The 22,431-nt window shown below is 46.3% G+C and overlaps 1 protein-coding gene across 15 annotated transcripts in view; it reads left to right on the forward strand.

Annotated features, from left to right (window-relative positions):
- ANK3 (ankyrin 3) overlaps nt 1-22,431 on the forward strand; it is a 590,040-nt gene that overhangs the window by 458,518 nt on the left and 109,091 nt on the right. For 12 of the 15 annotated variants that reach the window (XM_084753955.1, XM_084753969.1, XM_084753972.1 and 9 more), the window contains 7 exons: nt 3,653-3,850; nt 4,793-4,891; nt 9,968-10,066; nt 10,156-10,254; nt 11,066-11,161; nt 16,460-16,532; nt 16,704-16,766. In XM_084753955.1, coding sequence (XP_084610081.1) covers nt 3,653-3,850; nt 4,793-4,891; nt 9,968-10,066; nt 10,156-10,254; nt 11,066-11,161; nt 16,460-16,532; nt 16,704-16,766 — 727 coding nt within the window. The remainder of the gene's footprint in view (nt 1-3,652; nt 3,851-4,792; nt 4,892-9,967; nt 10,067-10,155; nt 10,255-11,065; nt 11,162-16,459; nt 16,533-16,703; nt 16,767-22,431) is intronic. The other 3 variants (XM_084753957.1, XM_084753958.1, XM_084753960.1) reach the window with 1 other exon arrangement.

Raw genomic sequence — 22,431 nt, forward strand, 5'->3', positions numbered from 1 at the left:
TGCCTCTGCCAAGAGCTGGGATAAAAGGTTTGCGCCACCATACCTAGCTGATAATCGTTTCGTAAGGCCTAGAATTTGTGGGATGTGTTAGAAGACAGCAAGACTGTCTCATCTGAAAGGATAGCAAACCGTTCTGCAGTGCTTGATGCTGAGAAGTGACTACTTCCTGGTCCTTTCTTTCCTCTTTTATTGATGTTTGTTTGTTTGTTTTTGAGATAGAGTCTCACCAGGTAGCCCAGGAGGCCCCAGCTTCCCAAATGCTGGAATTACAAGTATGCAGCACCACACCCAGGCTCAGCTGAGTGTTCTGCCCCCCCTTGTAAAAGTAAAAACACAGAAAATACCAGATAAGGACTTCTCAGTGTCTTTAACTGCCCATACTGTGGGCGTTAGGCTTGTTGACTAATCCTGTGTCCTCTGTCAGAGCTGCTTTGTGAATTTTCCCTTTTACGGGGAGTCAGATGGTGGGGAGCTGTCTCCTGCCCTCATGTCTTAGACTGTGACCTCAGATAGTCAAGCGGCTCTGAAGGGTGTGTCTGAGCATTTGGCCAGAGGGCCAACTGCTACTCGGGGTAATCTGGTGTTTCCACACGGCATAGGTCAAGCCTAAAAATAGGAATATGAAACTTCCTTCTGGCCTGGCTTAGCCAGTCTGAGGAGTCTAGAGGTGACATTTCCACTTTGCACCTTCCACTTGCGTGCTATGGTCAAGTCATATTACAGTGCAGCAATCTTGAGTTTCTCATGGATGGCAAGTTCCAGAAAGCGCTTTTCTCAGGTCATATACTCAAGGCTCCCAAGGCCCAACTACTTATCAGGGAACTTTGTCCACAGTTGGGCATCAGAGACTGAGGAAAAGGTGGCCGAGTGTCCTGAGAGGGTTAGAACATTCCTTCGTCCTGTAATCTACAGGCACCTGTTACCCTGTGTAGCTTCCAACACAGTAAGAACAGATAAATATGTAAATAAGAGCATCACTAAAGTCCAGTACTAGAGATAGAGGCAAAATGGTTGCTGGGTGTTGGAAATGAAAGGTGAAAAGGGCCCGACTTCCCTTAGGGTGCGGCCCTTGAGTTGAAATTTCAACTGCTACATGCAGTCTTTATAGGCAGGCTGTGGGAAAGCATTCTTGGTAGAGTGAGGCAAGCCAGGGAAACACAAAAAAGTAATCTGTCTGGACACTTACAGGGTGATGGGCCTGGCTATCAAATGCAGACAGACAGACAGACATGAATCATTGAGAAACAACTCCCTTCAAGATTAAAGACTAACTTGCAGGCAGAACATAGTGTCTCCATTCTTCCGGGGCAGCTCTGACATCACACTGATAAGATACAGGCTTTCTCACTGTTCTAGAGACTGGGAAGGCCAAGACTGAGGAGATCATATCCTGCAAGGGTCTTGTCACTGTATCATCCCATAGCAGAAAGTGGGAGGGCAAAGAAGAGAAAGTGGTAGGGAAATTAACTCATCTTCTCAGAAACTTATTCTTTCTCCAGGCTATTTCCTCCACAGCCCACTCTCTCCCCCCACAGCCCACTCTCTCCCCCCCCAGCCCACTCTCTCCACAGCCCTCTCTCTCCCCCCACAGCCCACTCTCTCCCCCCACAGCCCACACTCTCCCCCCACAGCCCTCTCTCTCCCCCCACAGCCCACTCTCTCCCCCCACAGCCCACTCCCTCCCCCCACAGCCCACTCTCTCCCCCCACAGCCCTCTCTCTCCCCCCACAGCCCTCTCTCTCCCCCCACAGCCCTCTCTCTCCCCCCACAGCCCTCTCTCTCCCCCCACAGCCCTCTCTCTCCCCCCACAGCCCACTCTCTCCCCCCACAGCCCACTCTCTCCCCCCACAGCCCACTCTCTCCCCCCACAGCCCACTCCCTCCACAGCCCACACTCTCCCCCCACAGCCCACACTCTCCCCCCACAGCCCACACTCTCCCCCCACAGCCCTCTCTCTCCCCCCACAGCCCACACTCTCCCCCCACAGCCCTCTCTCTCCCCCCACAGCCCACACTCTCCCCCCACAGCCCTCTCTCTCCCCCCACAGCCCACACTCTCCCCCCACAGCCCACTCTCTCCCCCCACAGCCCACTCCCTCCACAGCCCACACTCTCCCCCCACAGCCCACACTCTCCCCCCACAGCCCACACTCTCCCCCCACAGCCCACACTCTCCCCCCACAGCCCACTCTCTCCCCCCACAGCCCACACTCTCCCCCCACAGCCCACTCCCTCCACAGCCCACACTCTCCCCCCACAGCCCACACTCTCCCCCCACAGCCCACACTCTCCCCCCACAGCCCACTCCCTCCACAGCCCACACTCTCCCCCCACAGCCCACACTCTCCCCCCACAGCCCTCTCTCTCCCCCCACAGCCCACTCCCCCCACAGCCCACACTCTCCCCCCACAGCCCACACTCTCCCCCCACAGCCCACACTCTTCCCCCACAGCCCACACTCTCCCCCCACAGCCCTCTCTCTCCCCCCACAGCCCACACTCTCCCCCCACAGCCCACACTCTCCCCCCACAGCCCACTCTCTCCCCCCACAGCCCACTCCCTCCACAGCCCACACTCTCCCCCCACAGCCCACACTCTCCCCCCACAGCCCACACTCTCCCCCCACAGCCCACTCTCTCCCCCCACAGCCCACACTCTCCCCCCACAGCCCACACTCTCCCCCCACAGCCCACTCCCTCCACAGCCCATACTCTCCCCCCACAGCCCACACTCTCCCCCCACAGCCCTCTCTCTCCCCCCACAGCCCACTCCCCCCACAGCCCACACTCTCCCCCCACAGCCCACACTCTCCCCCCACAGCCCACACTCTCCCCCCACAGCCCACACTCTCCCCCCACAGCCCACACTCTCCCCCCACAGCCCACACTCTCCCCCCACAGCCCACACTCTCCCCCCACAGCCCTCTCTCTCCCCCCACAGCCCACACTCTCCCCCCACAGCCCACACTCTCCCCCCACAGCCCACACTCTCCCCCCACAGCCCACTCTCTCCCCCCACAGCCCACACTCTCCCCCCACAGCCCTCTCTCTCCCCCCACAGCCCACACTCTCCCCCCACAGCCCACTCTCTCCCCCCACAGCCCACTCTCTCCCCCCACAGCCCACTCCATCTCAGCTTTGAGGGCATCCTTGGAGGGTAAGCCCTCCTACATGCTCACCATCTTTTACAGGTTCCACACTTTCCAACACCATCACATTCGGGGCAGAGGTTCCAGCACATGACGACTGGGCAACACCTTTCAAACCACAGCAGATAGACACTAAACTGATTTGAAGAATGGAATTTTGAATGACTCTGAGCATGCCCCCTTGATAACATATGGCTTATTTCTCTAGCGCCAGTTGAATGCAGTGATATTTATTGAGCACCTACTATCATAGGGGGCCTTTTTGGAAACCAATAGTGTGGCAACTCTGTCATTTTAAATTGCAGTTTTTCCCTATAAAACTGCACTAATGATACTATTTGGTTTAGCAGCATTTCTTTACTTCATTGTGGGTTTTGTTTTTTTGTTTTTTTTTTTTTTTGACATAGTTGGAAATTCACTAGAAAGGGATGGGTACTGTTTGAAAATGCACCGTACACATTTTTTTTCTCGGCACTAGACATGACCAAGTGATTGGTTTTGACAGAATGGTTATACACCACTGCACATTGCTGCCAAGAAGAACCAGATGGACATAGCGACGTCTCTGCTGGAGTATGGTGCTGATGCGAATGCGGTTACCCGGCAAGGGATTGCTTCCGTCCATCTCGCAGCTCAGGAAGGGCATGTGGACATGGTGTCGCTGCTCCTCAGTAGAAACGCGAATGTGAACCTAAGCAATAAGGTAACTTTCTTCTTGTTCTTCTGCAAGACATACCACAGAGATTAAATCCTCAGAAAAGCCTAGAAGTTGGTCAAGACGTTCCGTTCAGATAGAATTTGCAAGGCTGGCAAGATGGCTCAGCAGGTTAAGATGTTTGCTGACAAGCCTGATGACCCGAGTTCGATCCCCAAAACCTGCAAGGCGGGTGGAAAGAACTGATTCATACACTAATAGATCAAGGAGTTATGCCGGGCGTGGTAGTGCACGCCTTTAATCCCAGCACTTGGGAGGCAGAGGCAAGCAGATTGCTGTGATTTCGCAAGGCCAGCCTGGTCTACAAAAGTGATTCCAGGTCTGTTACACAGAGAAACCCTGTCTCAAAAAACCAAAAGATAAATAAATAAATAAAAATAAAGTTATATTACCATCATGTAACACTATACACTATGTATGTAATACATTAATTATCATTGACTTTGTGCTGATGTTAATGCCACTGATAACATATTAAAAGTCCAGTGTGGTTTTGTTTTTATAGTCGCGGATGTTTAGCAGTGATCACCCACATACGGTGGGGGAAGACAGTATGGTCACTTCTCCTTGCTTTAAAAATATCACTACAAAGAAGCAAATGAGAAAGGAAGGGGGCCCAGATAGATCAAATGTCACAGTCCTGAGCAATACTGAGTCTGTGGTGAACATCCCCGCTACTTCTCGGGTACACCTGGAATATTTTCATGAAGCCTGTGGTCAGCAGGGCTGACATAGGCTCACATAGAGCTGCTCATGCCCTTACTCTGTAGATTTTTTTTTTAATGAGTCAAAACTACTTTCCTAGCATTCGCTGGCATTAAAGGCATGTGCTCCACAAGCCTGGCTCACAAGCCAGATCTCAAACACAGCCTCGCGCGTGTGCTCACCCCTTGCTGTGACTGACAGCCATGCTCTTGACATCTCTTGCAGAGCGGCCTCACACCACTCCATCTGGCTGCTCAAGAAGACAGAGTGAATGTGGCTGAAGTCCTCGTCAACCAAGGGGCCCACGTGGATGCGCAGACAAAGGTACGTCTCCTCTCTCATTGAGCAAGGGAGGAGGAGCCCTCCTAAATGCCCTGTAGTGACCAGCCTCAGTAGGAAAGCTACAACCAAGGCCTAGGCAGAAAACTGCCCTGATCCTCTCAGCCATAGACAGCACTTTGGCTCAAGGGCCAGAGTCTCTGGTCATGGCATTTCACACACTCGCATCCTTCCTGGGCCAAGCTGTTCTTTAGCTGTGTGTCAGTATCCTGTATTTTCACCAGCAATCCTGTCCCAGAACTGCTTTGGGGGCAGTGTGTAAACACAGCAGGTTTTGTGAGCAACTTTAAAAAGAAAGAAAGAAAGAAAATGAACAAAAAAGAAAACATAGTGGCAACTGCAGTTTATTCTGTGTGATTAATGAAAGACATTCATTTATTGCTTATTTCATGAATCCCTTATTGTCTATGTGGCTAACCTGTGATTTCTCTCATTCTCATTTTCCTCTCTCTGTTTTCTTCCCTCTCCCTCTGGTAAAATACCTCTTCCAACAAGAAGTGAAATGCTGCCTAGCGTCGTCATACAATGCCAGTTCAGGCGCAGATAGGAGCATGGGTATTCTGTGGTACCATAAGAGATACAATTGCATATATATCTCTTTTCCCTGAACATTTGAGGCAGGGTCTCCCTGTAGAGCTCTGGCTCATCTGAAAATCACCAAGTAGACCAGGCTAGCCTCAAATGCACAGAGATTTACCCACCTTGCCTTTGCAAATGCTGGGATTAAAGGTGTGTTTCACCTTCCCTAATATGTGTCAGTTTATTATAGGAAAAGAATACTGAGCTGAGCATGGTGCCTCATCCCTGTAATCTCAGTAAGATAAGGCAGGAGGACTGCCACAAGTGTAAGGGCAGCCTACACAACATAGTGAATTTCCATGCTGAGTTTTCAGCACAGGAAAACCCAGTTCAAAGGAATGAATAGTTCTGAGGAGAATCAGGAGGAAGTTTAAGGCAAGAGCAGTTCACGGGGCTGGTACATACATACATGCACGTCCATACACACACACAATAAATTAATTAATTAACTAACTAATTAATTAATTTTAATGTAAAAGTCTATTTATAAAAATATTTTTCAGTATTCTATGGATCTTTATGAACCATATTATCTAGTAACATTCTTTTACTTATTCTTTTATTTATTTATTTTGGAAGTGCTGGAAATCAAACCCAGTACTCACTAGGTAAACAGACCACCACTGAACTAGCCTCTTGTCTAATATTAAGTATTATTAAACACCTAGTTTTGGCAGTATGAAAAGACTCCTCAACACCTAGTGAATTAGCAAAGTCTTTGAACAGGGCAGAGGCTGTATTTATGGGCAGAGATGCAAAGAGCGTAGTGGTGCACGCCTTTAATCCCAGCCCTCGGGAGACAGAGGCCAACCTGGTCTATAGAGTGAGGTTCAGGACAGCCACAGCTACATAGAGAAACCTCAACAAACAAACAAACAAAAGTGTGGAAGAGAAAGTGGGAAGTGGGGATTTCATTCTATAATTGAGTTGTGCTGCACAGAAGGCGCGTGGTGATATTAAGTGACATCTTAAAGGACGCACCACAGAGATGCTAGCCAGAGCCTTTCACCTGAACTTGTCAGCCTTTCGTGAGTGTGTGTCTGCGGGAGTGTGGTGTTCACATGTGGTGTATGCCTACATGTGGTGGGCGTGCATGCCTGTGTATACATGTGTGGAGGCGGCCAGAGGAAATTGTCAGGAATCTTCTCTGCCCTTCCTTCCCCCCCCCCATTATTTTTTCTGCCTTGGCTATTCTTAACTTGCTTTGTAGACCAGGCTGGCCTCAAACTCACAGCTGCCTGCCTCTGCCTCTCCAAGTGCTGGGGTTACAGGTGTGCAGCATTGAGCCCTGCTCCCCCCTCCCCCTTTTTTAAAGGAGTCTCACCCTAAACCATAAGCTTGCCATATCCTCAAGGCTGGCTGGCCAGCAGGTTCCCAGGGTCCACCTGTCCCTGCCCCTGAGCTCTGAGATTACAAGCACAGGTAGCCATGCCTGGCTTCTGTCACTTTCCTTACACAAATATGTCTGTCCAGTTCAGCAAGTTAGAACAATCAGCCCTCTTTTCTTTCTTCTTTTCTTCGTTCCAGTCCCTTATTTACCAAAGATTTAAAATATTTACTGAGCACCCGTGATGTGCGTAGGACGATAATATCAGACACTGTGTACCCAGCACTTTCTTACTGCTAGCTAGGAAAAAAATTTCGCAAGCTCTGTGTCTCTAGGCGTGTCTTCGTACGGTGGCATTTTGTCTGAGAATGCTGTGAATGAAAGATCCCATCTCTGTGAGTGCTAGGTGAATCTCTTTGGCTACGCATACTTTTTTTAAAAAAATATTTATTACTGTGCGTGTAATATATGTGTGAGTACAGGATATCTGCTGTAGCGTATGTGCAGACATTAGAAAACTTCTGGAAATCGGTTCTCTCCTTATGAGATGGGTTCCAGAGACGGAACTTGAGCTCAGGTCATCAGGCTTGGTTCAGTCCTTCAGACCTGCTGGACCATCTCACTGGCCCCCGTGTACACATATCTTTAACAAGTGCTTTGGGATAGCAGGAAGGCCAGTGTCTCAGAAGACAGAGTAAGCTGGAGAGATGGCTCAGAGGTTAAGAGCACTGTCTGCTCTTCCAAAGGTCATGAGTTCAATTCCCAGCACCCACATGGTGGCTCACAGCCATCTATAATGAGATCTGGTGCCTTCTTGTGGTGGGCAGGCACACATGTGGGCAAAATACTGTATAAATAATAAATAAAATCTTTTAAAAAAAAAAAAAAGAGAAGAAGAAGACAGAGTAGTAGAGTTGACTTCAGTTCATAAACAGGAGGGGCAAAGGGAGAGACCACAGTCACACAAGTGCGTCGGTCCATTATAACAACTTAGCATTTTACCCAGAGGGAGCTGGGAAACTATACATTTAAATGGCATATTAAATATTTGGCCTCTAACATTTAGCACAAGAGCCTCTGGAGAATGTTGCACTGTTATACAAGTTAAATACTTGAAGAACATTCTAATATTTATATTAGTGACATATCTGTATCATTTTGACCTCTTTACCACTGAATTAGAATAAAGGGGTTTTTTTAGACAGCTAAGTTAATGGTACTAAGAACTGACTGGATGCTACCCTCAAGCCTCCTGCACTATGCAACATTCGGACCATGGGCACCATAGCTGATTCCTCAGCACTGATAGGGGGGAACAGCCCCAGCAAGCGGGCCGGTGCATTCTGAGTACCACATAGGGAGATCTGCCATCACTCAGGAAGGGTTCCAGGGCTAAGCAGAAGGTTAGGGATTGTGGTGACCGTAACAAGATAACAATCAGTGCTACTGGCCTCACATGGTTTGTGGAACAAAGTGTGACCAAAGCCAGTCAGCATTTCTGTTGAAATGTCCTTCCACTGTCAACTGTGGTCTAGGCATTACCTTTTTATATGCATGGGTGTTTTGCCTACATGTATGTCTGTGCACCATGCATGTGCCTGGTGCTGGAAGAGGGCATCAGCTCTGCATGAACTGGAGTTACAGGCAATTGTCAGCCACCTTGTGGGTCCTGGGAATCAAACCCAGGTCTTCTAGAAGAGCTGCTAGCTCTCCTCTTAACCTTTGAGCCAGCGGTTCTCAACCTGCCATTGAGGATTCCTCCGTTTAATACAGCTTCTCATGTTGTGGTGACCGCCCCCCCCACCAACCCTAAGATTATTTGCTACTTGAAAGCTGTAACTTTGCTAGAACCATAATGCAACTATCTGATATGCAATCCCAAAGGGCTCCTGACCCACAGGCTGAGACCCACTGCTCTGAGCCACCTCTCTGCCCTTGGGCATTCCTTTTCCAAAGTGAAAGGTGACAGTTTGCTGGGGGTCACCCTAATGACATGTGCCAAGCAGGGGTTAATGCTGATCTTTTTCAGTGTATGCCTAGAAATGTTGTGGACTAGCTCAGTACTCTTTGCCTTGTAGACCCCTTGTTGTCATCAACAGAGGAGGGACAGAGACCCTGGGAGTAGTCGCGTCACCTCCTTGAGAAGGGTCTACCGTATTCTCTGTGCGTGTTGCGTGTCTGTGTTTGTGTATGTTCAGGTTCATCTGTGGGTGTATGCGTGCATGTGTGTGTGAGGGTGTATGCGTGCGTGTGTGTGTGTGTGTGAGTGTGTGTGTGTGATTGACACATATTCCGGGTTTAAACTCAAGCCCTCCCATTTATAAAGCAGCCATTTTATTGACTGAGCCATATATATATATATATTTTTTTTTTTCAGAGAAAAATAATAGATGGGGGAAGAAAAATGAGAATGAGTGGACAGTCCCTGAGAGTCATGGGGTATCAGTCTAAGAAAGGATTGGTTGCTCTGGGTCAGTCACTGGCTTTGAAGCTGCCATGCTCTGGTGAAGAAGTGGGTAGATTTTCTTTAACTAGGGCCAAGGATCGAGTTCATACTTAGACAGCAGGAACTCACCCTGTGCCCTTATCCTGACTGTTTCTGTGCTTCTACTGATCTATGGTGGGCTGGATTTTGGTTTTGGTTTTTCCTGACGTGTCACTGTGCAAACCTTGCTGACACGGAACTCATAGAGGTTTGTCTACTTCTGTCTCTGGGGTCCTGGGATTAAAGGAATGTGCCTCTCCACCACCCCTCCCTCCAACCCTTGCCCTCCTCCCTGCCCCCGAAAGCTTGTCACTTAGCCATTTTGTTATAGGATAGAGTGTTCAGTCAACACTAACCCAGTTTGTCTATACAACACTCTCTGACCTCACCAACCAGTTATAGAATCCATCTTTCCTTCCTGTCCCGAGCAGCTATCACAGGAGTAAAGAGCTGGTATAAGAGGGGAAATTTAAATACTTATTTTTATGTTCGACCAGATATGTTAAGACTAACTCTGAAAAGGGCAATTTATTTTTATGGGGAAGAATTTTTTTAAAAGTCTATTTTCCAGTTCAAAAGGAAGGTTAAATAATACTTTTACTTCCTCTTAGGATAGCTGTTACTAAAAGTGTACTTACAATGTTTCTTTTTTTATAAAATGTAATTACAGATGGGCTACACGCCACTCCATGTGGGCTGTCACTATGGAAACATCAAAATAGTCAATTTTCTGCTGCAGCATTCTGCAAAAGTTAATGCCAAAACAAAGGTAGGCGCCTTCCCCCTTTCTTTCCAGCAAAGTCCTCGGTTTTTGTATTCAAGGAAGCGTGCGTCATTTCTCTGTTCCCCCTTCTGCAGAATGGATACACGCCGCTGCACCAGGCAGCTCAGCAGGGCCACACGCACATAATCAACGTCTTGCTTCAGAACAATGCCTCCCCCAGTGAACTCACTGTGGTAAGCTGTGGGCCAGTACCGTGGGACTGGAGGAGACAGCGGGGCTCTGGGGTCTCCTCACCGTTTGCTCCTACACCAGCTGCTGTTCTATATCTCAAGGGCAAGCTACATTAGAGCTTTCAGGAGAGACCATGTCATGTGCTGTTCAGAGAGCAGTAGACCAGCGTTCCACACTCTAAAAATATTCACTTCATCACCACCTATGGAAGCATGTATATAAGAAAAGCAGTATGTATGTCCTGTTGACTGGTCACATAGAAGCCATCATTCCATAGTCATAGAACCACACGTTGCCCAGACCTGAATGCATGGGTAGGAACAGGTGGGCTGGGCTTTCACAAAGCATGGTTACTGGGTATCTTTCTGGCACTGTGACAGAATACCCGAGGCAAGCAGCTTAATAGAAAGAAAGTCTTTGGTTGGCAGTTGCACAGGCGTCACTCTATGATCACCTGACTCCATCATGTTGAGCCTGAAATGAGGTTGGACATTATGGCAGGAAGTGCTTATTGAGGGTCCTATCACGGCCACCATGCAACAAAGAGAGGCAGGAGGGGGCTGGGGTCCCAATTCACCATTTAAGGACACAACCCTCATGGTCTAACTTTTGTCCATCCATCCCAACCTGCCACTAGCACCATCATCTTCAAACACATGGCCTTTGTGACATTTAGGGTTCAAAATATAGAATTGTATCTCTGGTGTAACCTTTATTCTTTTTTTGTATATGGCAGTTGGGTTGGTGCAATGAGACACTGGCCTTGCACTGGTGACAGGCTGAATGACCTTGTCCATATTTCCCTGTTTTCAGAACGGGAACACAGCCCTGGCCATTGCCCGGCGCCTTGGCTACATCTCAGTGGTTGACACCCTGAAGGTCGTGACAGAGGAAACTATGACCACCACTGTGAGTAATGGGTATAGAACTTTCTTACATCTGAAATACAAGTTCTCAGATGGAACTCTCCCTGGCTTTTCTAGGATGTTCCTTCTTCCTCTACTCATAGACTAAGTACCACATTTTAAAATATTGTCAATGTAGCAAACCCTTACTTTCTGATATGAACAAAATTGAAACACTAAAAAAAAAAAATACATATCTTATAAAGTTGCATACAGAGTTGAAGAGATGGCTCAGCTCAGAGTACCTGCCCAGCATCTGCCTCAGGCAGTGCATAACTGCCGGTAACTTCAGCTCCGATGGACCTAGTGCCCTCTTCTGGCCTCTATGGGCACTACACTCACATGTGCTCACACTCATAGACACATAGACACATAAATAAGTATTAAAATAAATCATAGAAAAAAAGAGTTATGTAAGTGGATACAGAGTTTTTGGTTTCACATTCTAACAAATAAGTTTGTTGTTGTTGTTGTTTTTAATCTTGACATTGTAACAACTTTGAAAACTTCATGTAAAGCCTTTAAAATGTCTGTTATTTTTGCACAAATAATGTTTTCTTAACGTTATAGGTAGATAAAAATTGGTTTTAATTATCATTCTTATTTTTTAAAATATCTATTGGAGTTTTCCTAGGGAAACCAATATTTTTCTTAAATTTTAAACATTTGCCAGATAATACTATCACATTAGATACATTTTTTTTTAAATGTTTTTTTGGTTTTTCAAGAGAAGGTTTCTCTGTGTAGCATTGGCTGTCCTGGCCTCCCTTTGTAGACCAAGCTGGCCTGGAACTCACAGTGATCCACCTGCCTCTGGCTCCTGAGTGCTGGGATTAAAGGCGTGTGCCACCACGCCTAGCTTAAAAATTCTTATTACATTTTATTTTGTATGTGTTAGGGGTGCACACATGCCATGACATGCATGTGCAAGTCAGAGGATAACTTGTAGGAGTCAATTCTCTCTCTCTTCCTACCATGTAGGTTCGGGCGATTGAGCTCAAGTCATCCACAAGACTTGGCAGCAAGTGTCTTTCCACACTGAACTAGTACCCCAGCCCTGGATGTATTTAAAACACACATGCGTGCATGTGTACATGTGACACACACACACACACACACACACACACACACACACACACACGTCATAAATTCTTTTAACTCTGTCTAGTGTCTTAGGGATTAAGAGCAGTCAGGACAGTGAAATTTGGGGCTATTGTCATCCTTTTCACTTTACCACCTCCCAAGCTGAAGGAAGATATAGATTCTGTGCACAACTTCCTTTGTATATGCAGAGCTTTATATAGAAAAGCGTGGGCCAAGGCTGTCTGCAGCTACGTTCCAGCTGAGTTCTATGGCAGCTCACAGGCTTTAGAAGCTAGAAAATAAGTCTGCTGACTAGAAGAAAGAAATTGTATGATTTACAACACAGAAAGTGCTTACGACCCAGGATCTATTTCTATCATTACCACAGAGTTTAGGAGGAAAATTGCATCCAGCTATTCATACAGCTTTTTAAAATCTAAAATCTTATATTAAGTTCCGTTGTTGTTGTTGGTGGTGGTGGTGTGTGTTGTGTTTCCTTTTGAGACATCATACTCTGTAAGCCAGGCTGGCATCAAACTCAGAGATTAGCCTGCTTCTGCCTCCAGAGTAAAGCTGTGCACCATCATGCCTGGCTATTATTAAGTTCTTAGAGGAAGGTTAAGCAAATGATGTTTTCGAGCCTTAGTGTTCTGTGTTTACCCTGCTGCTCTTCCTAGGGGAGGAAGGAGAGGGAGAAAAGCAAGCTGGAGAATGGCAGCCAAGGGTCGCGATGCCACGGATGTTTGAGTCATTATAATTAATACATCAGATTGCCGTTTCAGCATTAGAGAGCAGTACTTGTCTAGTAGTTCAAAATGCAAATCATAATTGAATTTTCCACCCATTAGGCAGCAGCGTTTGTGTGAGATAAAAAATAAAAGCTGTGGGCTAGAGAGATGGACCAGCGGTTGGGCACTCCAGCTGCTCTTCCCGATGAGCTGAGTTCAGTTTTCAGCACCCACACTGGTGGCTCACACTAGCTAGTTACTTGGCTTCGAGGCATTTGGTGCTTTCTTCTGGCTTCCACAGCCACCTGTGTGTGTACACACACAGGCATGCACACATGCACGCATGCATGGGCACATAAATAAATAAAATCTTTTTTAAAAGGGAAAACAATAAAAGTGTTAAGACAAACTAGAGGGACAGCGATGTATCTTTGGTTGCTAAAATACCAACAAGGCTCTGAGTTGGACTCTCAGTACATCCCAGCAACCACCAGCCTAGAGTTATAGAGTGAGAAAGGAATGCTACATCTTCTGGAAAGGATCAGGCTCCCACCAGAGTCCATGGCAGTGGAGCCTTTTCACTCGTACATCGTCACTAAGCTTGACTGGAAATTGCCTTCAATGGCAGAAGATAATGCGTGTGAAAATTCAAAGGCCAGGGCATGGAGAGATGGCTCCCAGATATAAGAATAGGACAGGAAAGTCAAGGTGAGCCTAGAATCCCTCTTAATGCTCCAAAGTAAGTGTTTTAGTTGGCTGTTTGTTGCTGTGATCTAGCAGTGACCAGAAGCCAGGACAGGAAGTCACAACAGGAACCTGGAAGCAGGAACCAAAACACAGGCCATGGAGGAACATTGCTTACTGGCTCCACATGGCTTACCTAGTTACCATTTTTATTTTTTGTACAACCCACAACCACCTGCCCAGGAGTGTGGCACCATCCCCAGTGTACTGGACCTTCCCACATCAGTCATTGACCAAGAGAATTCCCTACACACATACCTACCAACAGGTCAGTCTGACAGAGGTAAATTTCCAGCTGAGGTTCCCTCTTTCCAGGTGACTCCAGTTGGTGTCAAGTTCACAAAAATGAACCAGCACAGCAAGGAAGTACACTACCATCACTATCAAAGTTACAAAAACAAAAACATGTGAATGCAATGATTTGGGGGGTGCACACAAATCAATAGACAAAGTTCATGATGTCCAACGCTGGAACACTTTGACCAAAACTATGTAAAAGTATCACAGCATAGAGTTCAAAGTGTGAAGCAAATATTTCTGAGCCCGTACCGGTGTAAGCAGACAACTGAATGTGTGGGAAAGAATGTGCAGGCACCCGAGGGAAAAGAATTACAAAAGCACAGGGCATGTGACTCATTGCCAGAACACTGCCTCCAAAGCCTTGTGTTCGATCCTGAGAAATGCGGGTGAAAAATATCCCCTGGCAAAGGATTCCGACTAACTGACAGAAAAGCCTTCAATCCCAAGGAAGCATCGGGCATGATCCCCCTCAGCCTGAATATGGGCTGAACATGACAATCTCCTCTCAGAACACAAATTAAGAACAGGATGCAAGCAAAGGAGAACAGGCTAAAGGTTACAGAGGGACAACCTGACAAATATGGCCTCAGCCAGAAGATGAAGGGCCGCGTTTATTATGATGTTGGATCATGAAAAAGACACAGAGCATCACCACCACCACCACCACCCCCCCCCACCCCCCACCCTCCCCACCCCCATGTAGCCTTCCTTTTCCAGAGACAAATGCTTCTTTGAACAGCTCACTGATGCAGCTCAAGGCTCCAAAGGTCCTCGGTGCCAAAGAAAGATTGAGAACAATGCCAGGCAACTAAGGAAAGCCCAGAGATCCATTGTCACTACATGGATTATGTGCAGTGTAGGACCAAAATCAAGGGAATGCCAGTGTAACACAAACCTGGATAGTGACGTATCGATATTGGTGAACTGTGGCAACAAATGTTCTGTATTGACATAAGGCATTATGATGAGTGACTTAGCGTGGAGTATATGGGAACCTCTGTACAGGTTGAGAGACAATAAAGCTAATTGAAAGTTTTTTTTAAAGAAAGAAGTGACCGATTTCAGTATTATATAGTGAGAGAGACACAAGAATGTTTTATGTCCACATAAAAATTGAACATAGGAGTGTAAGTTACCAAAAAATTATCAGTAAGAAACTGAGTGCGTAACCTTTTTTTTTTTTTTTTTTTTTTTTTTTAGCTTCAACCTCTGCATGCTTTCCAGTTTTGTTTTGTTTTAAGATTTATTTATTGGGGCTGGAGAGATGGCTCAATGGTTAAGAGCACTGTCTGCTCTTCCAGATGCCTTGAGTTCAATTCCCAGCTACCACATGGTGGTTCACACCCATCTGTGAAGTTTGATCTGATGCCCTCTTCTGGCCTGCAGATGTACATCCAGATAGAGCACCGATGTACATAAATCTTTTTTTTTTTTTAAGGCTTATTTATTTTTATTTTGTGTACATGTGCAGGTGCTTTGCCTGAATGCATATCTATGCACCAGCCAGCAGAAGACTTTTTACCCCAATAGTGGAGTTAGAGTGTTGTGAGCTGTCATATGGGTGCTGGGAACATAACCCAGGTCTTCAGCCAGAGCCACAAGTTCTCTTAACCACTTAGCTGTCTCTCCAGCTCCCACTTTCAGCTTTTTAACGTTAATGCTGCTGATGCTGATGCCTTTTGAATGGATGTAGATTCTAAAGTTAGAAAGTCACCAAAAGAGTAAGCAAGAGTCAGGAAGGTGCTCACCTGGTAGCGCACTGTACTTGATGCAGATCTCCAGAAGTTCAAATGGTCCTGCAGATGTGTTGCCTCTATATATTCAGTATTCTGCTGTATTGTATCCATGGAATGGACATGTAGTGGGGAAACAAAGGAAGCGAGAGGCTTGGCACAAGGGATCATGACAAATTCCTTGCTGTTCCTTTGGGCTGTCTTGTTCTATGACGCTGATGGGATGTAATATCCGGTTCTTCCGACATGGACAGCAATGCTTTCTTTCTCTTCCTATGAAAAGCCTTGTTAGTGACCACACTCTCCCATCTCTTGTGCTCTGCTTTGCCCCTGGAAGTCTTCCACCTTGTCCTCCTCTGAGGGGGCATTTCTGAAGACTCCCGTGATGCTCAAGGGGAATAGCAGCATGTTGTGAAATAAACCCGTCTAGGTCCCCTACCCTGAAGTCCCATAGGATATCAATCAATCAATTTAGAAAGAAATAACTAGTCTCCATAAAGATGCTAAATCCAGCCGGGTGTGGTGGCGCACGCCTGTAATCCCAGCACTCAGGGAGGCAGAAGCAGACCAGCCTGTGAGTTCGAGGCCAGCCTGGTCTATAAAGCAAGTTCCAGGACAGCCAAGGCCACACAGGAAATCATGTCTTTAAAAAAAAAAACAAAACAAAACTAACTAAATCCATTCACGCTAAAGCAGCTGCTTTTTTGTTCCTAGACCATCACGGAGAAGCACAAAATGAATGTTCCAGAAACGATGAATGAAGTTCTCGACATGTCCGATGATGAAGGTATGGTAATGCCTTGAGGGGTTCACTGCGGTGAGACGAGTGGCTGTGGGTCCGTTGCTTCCTGAAGAAAGCCCGGGCCAAATGTGTCTTGGGGGAAATGTTTAAAATGTTGGGTTGTGGTGTCGGGAATGAGTATTTTCATACACGTCTATTGTCACTTAAATCATGCAGTTCATAAGGCCAACGCCCCCGAAAAGCTCAGTGATGGGGAGTATATCTCAGATGTTGAAGAAGGTATTTGCACCTCTACTCTGTGAGGAGACTTAACCCCCAACTTCAGCTTTCACTTCTTACCCTCTGAAAAGTAACACTTCCTCGAGTTACTAACTTCTCATGCAATTTTGAGAATTAATCTTGGGGTCCTTTAAAGGCTTGCCCGGGGGTCCCTATCCTCTTTCTGACCCCATTTCCCACCTTTAAATAGAAAAAAAAAATGTCACTAATGATCAGGATTATTCTGATTCTGTTGTTTCTACCAAGCAGAAAACTGATAGTTTTATTGTTTAGGTCTGAAATCGAAAAGGGGGCAACTTGATGTTTATAGTTGTTCTTCTCCCCGTTAGTGTAAACGGCACCCATCCAGGTCGTAGAACAAATGCCTGGTGTGCGGTCCATTCTTCAGTAAAGTCAGCTTTTGACTTGGGACTAAGTATGAAAACTCCACCTCAATAAAACCACTCTCGAACTGTAGGCTTTCAGCACTGGCTTGGAAAGAGAGGGATACGTAGAAGCACTGTACTTCGTGTGCGCAATAAAGCTAGCGTTTTCTGCTTAACTTAAGAACGATACTCTTGCCCATGCCGTTCACTTACGTATATATGTGTGTGCATATACACATATATACACACATACATGTGCATATGACATGTTCAAGAGGTCTGTTGGGAAAAGCACCATTGCATAAGTAAATACATATTGGAAGGATGGCAAATTTGGGGCCTTCACTGAAATAATGAAATATTTACTGCATTGACTGTATGTATGTTTCTTTTTCTTTTCTTTTCTTTAAAACAAGGTTTCTCTGTGTAGCCTTGGCTATCCTGGACTCACTTTGTAGACCAGGCTGGCCTCAAACTCACAGAGATCCACCTGTCTCTGCCTCCAAAGTTCTGGGACAAAAGGCACTATACCCTTGAAGTTTAGTTTTTTTGTTTTGTTTTGTTTTCCTTGAATCAGTTTGTCCTCTAAAAGAACTTTCTCCCTTCCTTCTCCCCTCCCCTACCTCTTTATATACACTTTTTCCTTATTGTGTCAGTCTTAGCAGGAGTTTAATTATGTGTTCTTTCTTTGGTGTTCACAAATTCACCGGGAGTGTAAGTAGTGGGACATCTACCTGACACAAGTGGCTGTAACATTTGTGACATCCGAAAGTGCTTAGACTGGCACACAGAGAAGCTGGTGGCTGGCTGACACACTCACAGGAAGTGCAGCCCTGAAGTTGTATCAAGACTCTTGACTGTCTATCATTATTGGTTTTAATACTTTTATTTTTACAAGCTTGTCCATCAGTTGTGTGTCCACCTCTCCTTTCTCTCCCACGGGATGCTGGTCATATCCTTGTGAGAGGTCTGTGTCTCGCTATCAAATGTTATTAGATCACAGTCTCTTGTCGCATTTCAGAGCAATTGCTCATATGCACATGGTTTTTTTTAAAGGGTGACATGCTTCCTGTATATGCAAACAAAACAGGATTCAAAGTCTGTTTTCTAAGTGAAATTAGCATGAAATAAAACACGACAGTCATTGACAGGATTTTATCTGCCCTTTTAACAACATAGCCAAGGTTACCACCCTGATGAGTGCTGGGTTTGAATGGGCCTTGTAGTAGCTTGACTTATGTGGATCCCTTGTCAAACAGTTTCAAGACAAGACGAAATTTAATCTCTAAACTTGAATTTAATTTGAAGTCCCTCACCTCCTTGAATTCCCTCTGCTTCTAGCTTGTGATTAGGGCCCTAATACACTTGGCCAGGCTGATGAGGGGAAGGGGGCTGGTGGGTTCCATTGGTTATTTACAGTAAAGTCTACCCTGCCATATTACATCCCTTCACATATTTGAAATATTCTAAAAATTATATTCATGTATTGTATGGGTTGGGGGGTGACTGCACACATGCCATAGAGGGTCAAAGGACTCCTTGAGAGTCAGTTCTGTCCTTGCACCTTGTAGGGCCTGGGGAAATCAAACTCAGGTCATCAAGTTTGGTAGCAGGCAACTTCTGGCGTTTGAAAGTGTTTCTCCTATCTTTGCATCTTTATTTCTAATTCAGGCCTGTCCTGGGCACTTCCTCTTACTGCTCCCTTCCTCAACATGGTCATTCTCCTGTGTCCATTTACACTCAGAGATGTCTGTCATAAATGCAGGTGTCTAAAATGGAGCACAAGGCTGGAGCTGTAGTCTGACCGACACAAAACAGCATAGCTAGGTGGTGTCATTGCTTTCTCTGTGGATGACATTGACAATGTGGTATCGGGGCACACTCCTTTAATTCTGGCACTCCGAGGCAGAGACAGGAGAATCTCTGTGTGTCTAAGGCCAGCCTGGTCTATAGAACAAGTTCCAGGACAGTCAGGGCTGTACAGAGAAACCCTGTCTCAAAAAAGGAAGGAAGGAAGGAAGGAAGGAAGGAAGGTCATTTGTTTCAGCTATTAGTGGGGTATAGTGGTATATACCTTAAGTCCCTGGGAGTTAGAAGCTAGCCTGGTCAGCTACATAGTGAGTTCCAGCGTTCCAGGCTAGCCAAGGGACACCGTAGACCCTGTTTCAAAATAAAAGCAAACAAAAGACAATTCAGCTTTGTGTGCAGTTATAATACTCATCAAAGGGCTGGGTGGTGGTGGCGCACACCTTTAGTCCCAGCACTTGGGAGGCAGAGGCAGGTGGGTCACTGTAAGTTTGAGGCCAGCCTGGTCTACAAAGTGAATCCAGGACAGCCAAGGCTACACAGAGAAACCTTGTTTCGAAAACCAAAAAACAAACAAAAAACAAAAAACAAAAAAAACATCATCATCATCAAAGTTGACTCATATAAATATTACTGTCAGCTATGGTCCCTAAATTTTCCTAGCCTGAGCTTTGCCGACCATCTTTTTCCCAGTCAAGTATGTATAGAATTTTTATGTTACCAACATTTATCCTAAAGCCAATTGCTGTGAATTTTTCATTCTAAAGTGCCCCTTTCAACTTGAACGATCATTTTGACTCACTTGCCTGATAGTCTCTCTAGACCTCTGACTGTCTCTTCGGTTGGATATGGACCTGAGAGTTGGAGTGAGTTCTGTGCCTGTTGGCAAGTGTTGGTTTCCAGGAGCCTGAAGCCTTGTGTTGAATGAATCAGTGTACCAGGGCAGCAGGGGCCAGCCACGTATGTGCTGTAGTTTCAGGGTGTGGCAGTAGGAAGATGAAGAGTTAGACTGCAGGACTCCCTGTCTGCATGAAGAGAGAAGAGGAGGGGAGGAGAAGGACGAGGAAGGAAAACGGGACTGTGAGAGCCCCAGGCTGGGCTACTGAGAGTTCTCAGCACCCGTTTGTAAGCACCACGTATTGGCAGCTTATCTCAAGAAAGATAAGGACGAGATTGTAATATGGGAAATAGTATAAACCCTAAATTAGGAAAGACTAGGCATTAAAGGGTTAACAACATCAGCAAGTCTCTCCTCTCTCTCTCTTCACCATTTTCTACTTTGTTTCTTCCTCCTCTTCCTTTTGGTCTCCTTTGAGAGATTAGTTACAGGTGGGGGCACGTTTGTTTAATGTTTGGGTTAATTCCTCAAAAACAAACAAACAAACAAACAGACCAAAGCAGAACAGAGCAGAAGTCTAAGCAGCTCTCGTTTATTGTCCCAGGAGGACAACAGAGCAGAGGTACAGGGAATAAAGATGGATGCCTGAGCCTGAGCGTTGCTAAACAGGAGCCAGGGCAGCCTTAGCCAGAGCAGGGAGCCCCCTCAGGGAGTGAGTTCTGCAGGGGGCCCAAGGGGCTTTAAGTACCACAGTAGTCCCCTGCATCCTGTATCCGTCGCATCCCCACCCTGTATCCGTCGCACACACAGACCCTTCAAGTGCATAAGAATCTTTACTCTGCTGCCACCCAGAGCCTTACATTTTCTGTAGTAGAAAAGAAAGATGTGGGGAAGGGAAGAAGGAACAAGGAAGGCAAGAGAGGGGGAATGGCAGAGAGGGAGAAGGAGAAAGAGGGAGAGAGGGAGATGGTGGACAGAGAGAAGGGAGAGAAGATGGAAGGAAGGAAAAAGGTTGAGGTCATGATCAAAGTCCAAGGTGGTTTCTAGTTTGGGTGTGGGTGGCATCATCATAAGGGGTAGAGGGGTCAGGGTGGAAGGGTCATAGGGAGTAAAGTGATCATAGAGGTGGCATGGGGTCAGAGTGGAGCAGTTATAGGGGTGGCATGGGGTCAGGGTGGAGGGGTCATAGGGGTGGCATGGGGTCAGGGTGGAGGGGTCATAGGGGTGGCATGGGGTCAGGGTGGAGGGGTCATAGGGGGTAAAGTGGCCATAGGGATGTGGAGTAGGGTTGGGGTGGAGCTCCACAGAAGCTCAGGCTAAGCCTGGACCTTAATTGTAAATTCCTGAAATGTGTATATTTTTATATATTGGAAAAACAAAGTGCAGATGTTATTTTAGCTGGCAGAATTCTAGTGGGTTGGAGCATAATGACATTTAAAGAACAATAGATGTCACACAATGGGAAGTGGAATGGAGCCTAGCAAAATAGAAACCAGGCAGCAGTGTGCAGAGAAGCAGATCCAGGTCAGGATGCCACAGCCCTGCAAGGAGGGGGGGGTCTAACCTGAAGTTGCTTAAATGTTGATTACGGTACTAAATCTCTACCAGGACTGAGTGCAGACAGTAAATACTAAAAGAAAAAAAAAACCAATTAGAAACTAAGTGTATATGTGGTAGAAATAGTAACCAAGAGGGTAACTATTGAGGTTAGCATATAATAAAGCTAATTCTAGCACTTGAGAGGCAGAGGCAGGTGGAGTTCTGTGAGCTCAAGTTCGAGGCCAGCCCTGTCTACATAGAGTTCCAGGATAGTCAGAGCTACACAGAGAAACCCTGTCTCAAAAGAAACAAAATAGCAGCAAAAACATACAATAAAGCAATAAAACTTAGGAAACACTACCTAGTTCAATGAGGTCAATCTTGTCCCATAAGAGTTCAACAAACTAAAGTCTGGGTTATTCACATTGTTTGATTTTTTTTAAAGTGTATAGTATTGAGGAAATAGATTCACAGAGAAAGAGTTGGGCATGCAATGTAAGGGCCTGGGGTCTGGATCTCTAAGCACCCCATAAATGCCAGGTGAGCCTGCCATCTCCCTGTAACCCCAGCCCTGGCTAGGGAGTCAGAGACATGACACCCCCTTAGGCAAGTTGGCTAGCTATACTAGACATGGCACAGAACCCTGATTTCTGTTGAGAGACCTTGCTCAGTGACTGAGGCAGAGAGCAGTCCAGGAAGACTTGTAATACCATCGTCAGATCTTCACACACATGGGAACCCCACACACAAATACATGTAAAACCGAGTGTGTATTTAAAAAAAAAGAGAGAGAGAGAGAGAGAACATGATTTCATGTTCTCCAACAAGTAGTAATACTGTGGGTTAGGGAGATGGTTTAGCAATTAAGTCACTTGCCCTTGTGCCTAAGGGTCTGCCCAGGTCACAGATCTAGAGCCCACACACGTGCCAAGTAGGTATAATGGCCCATCTGTAGTTTCTGTGCTCAGAAGGTGGAGACAAGAGATCCCAGAGTCGACTGGACAGCTGGACTAACCGCACTGGTGAGTTCTCGGTTCAAAAGAGCCACCTTACAACAGTGAATAAGATGAGCAGCGTGCAAGGAAGACTCCTGATGCCCCCACCTCTACACGCACAT

This window comes from Acomys minous (genome assembly GCF_964271855.1).
Source record: "Acomys minous genome assembly, chromosome: 13".
Classification (NCBI taxonomy): domain Eukaryota; kingdom Metazoa; phylum Chordata; class Mammalia; order Rodentia; family Muridae; genus Acomys; species Acomys minous.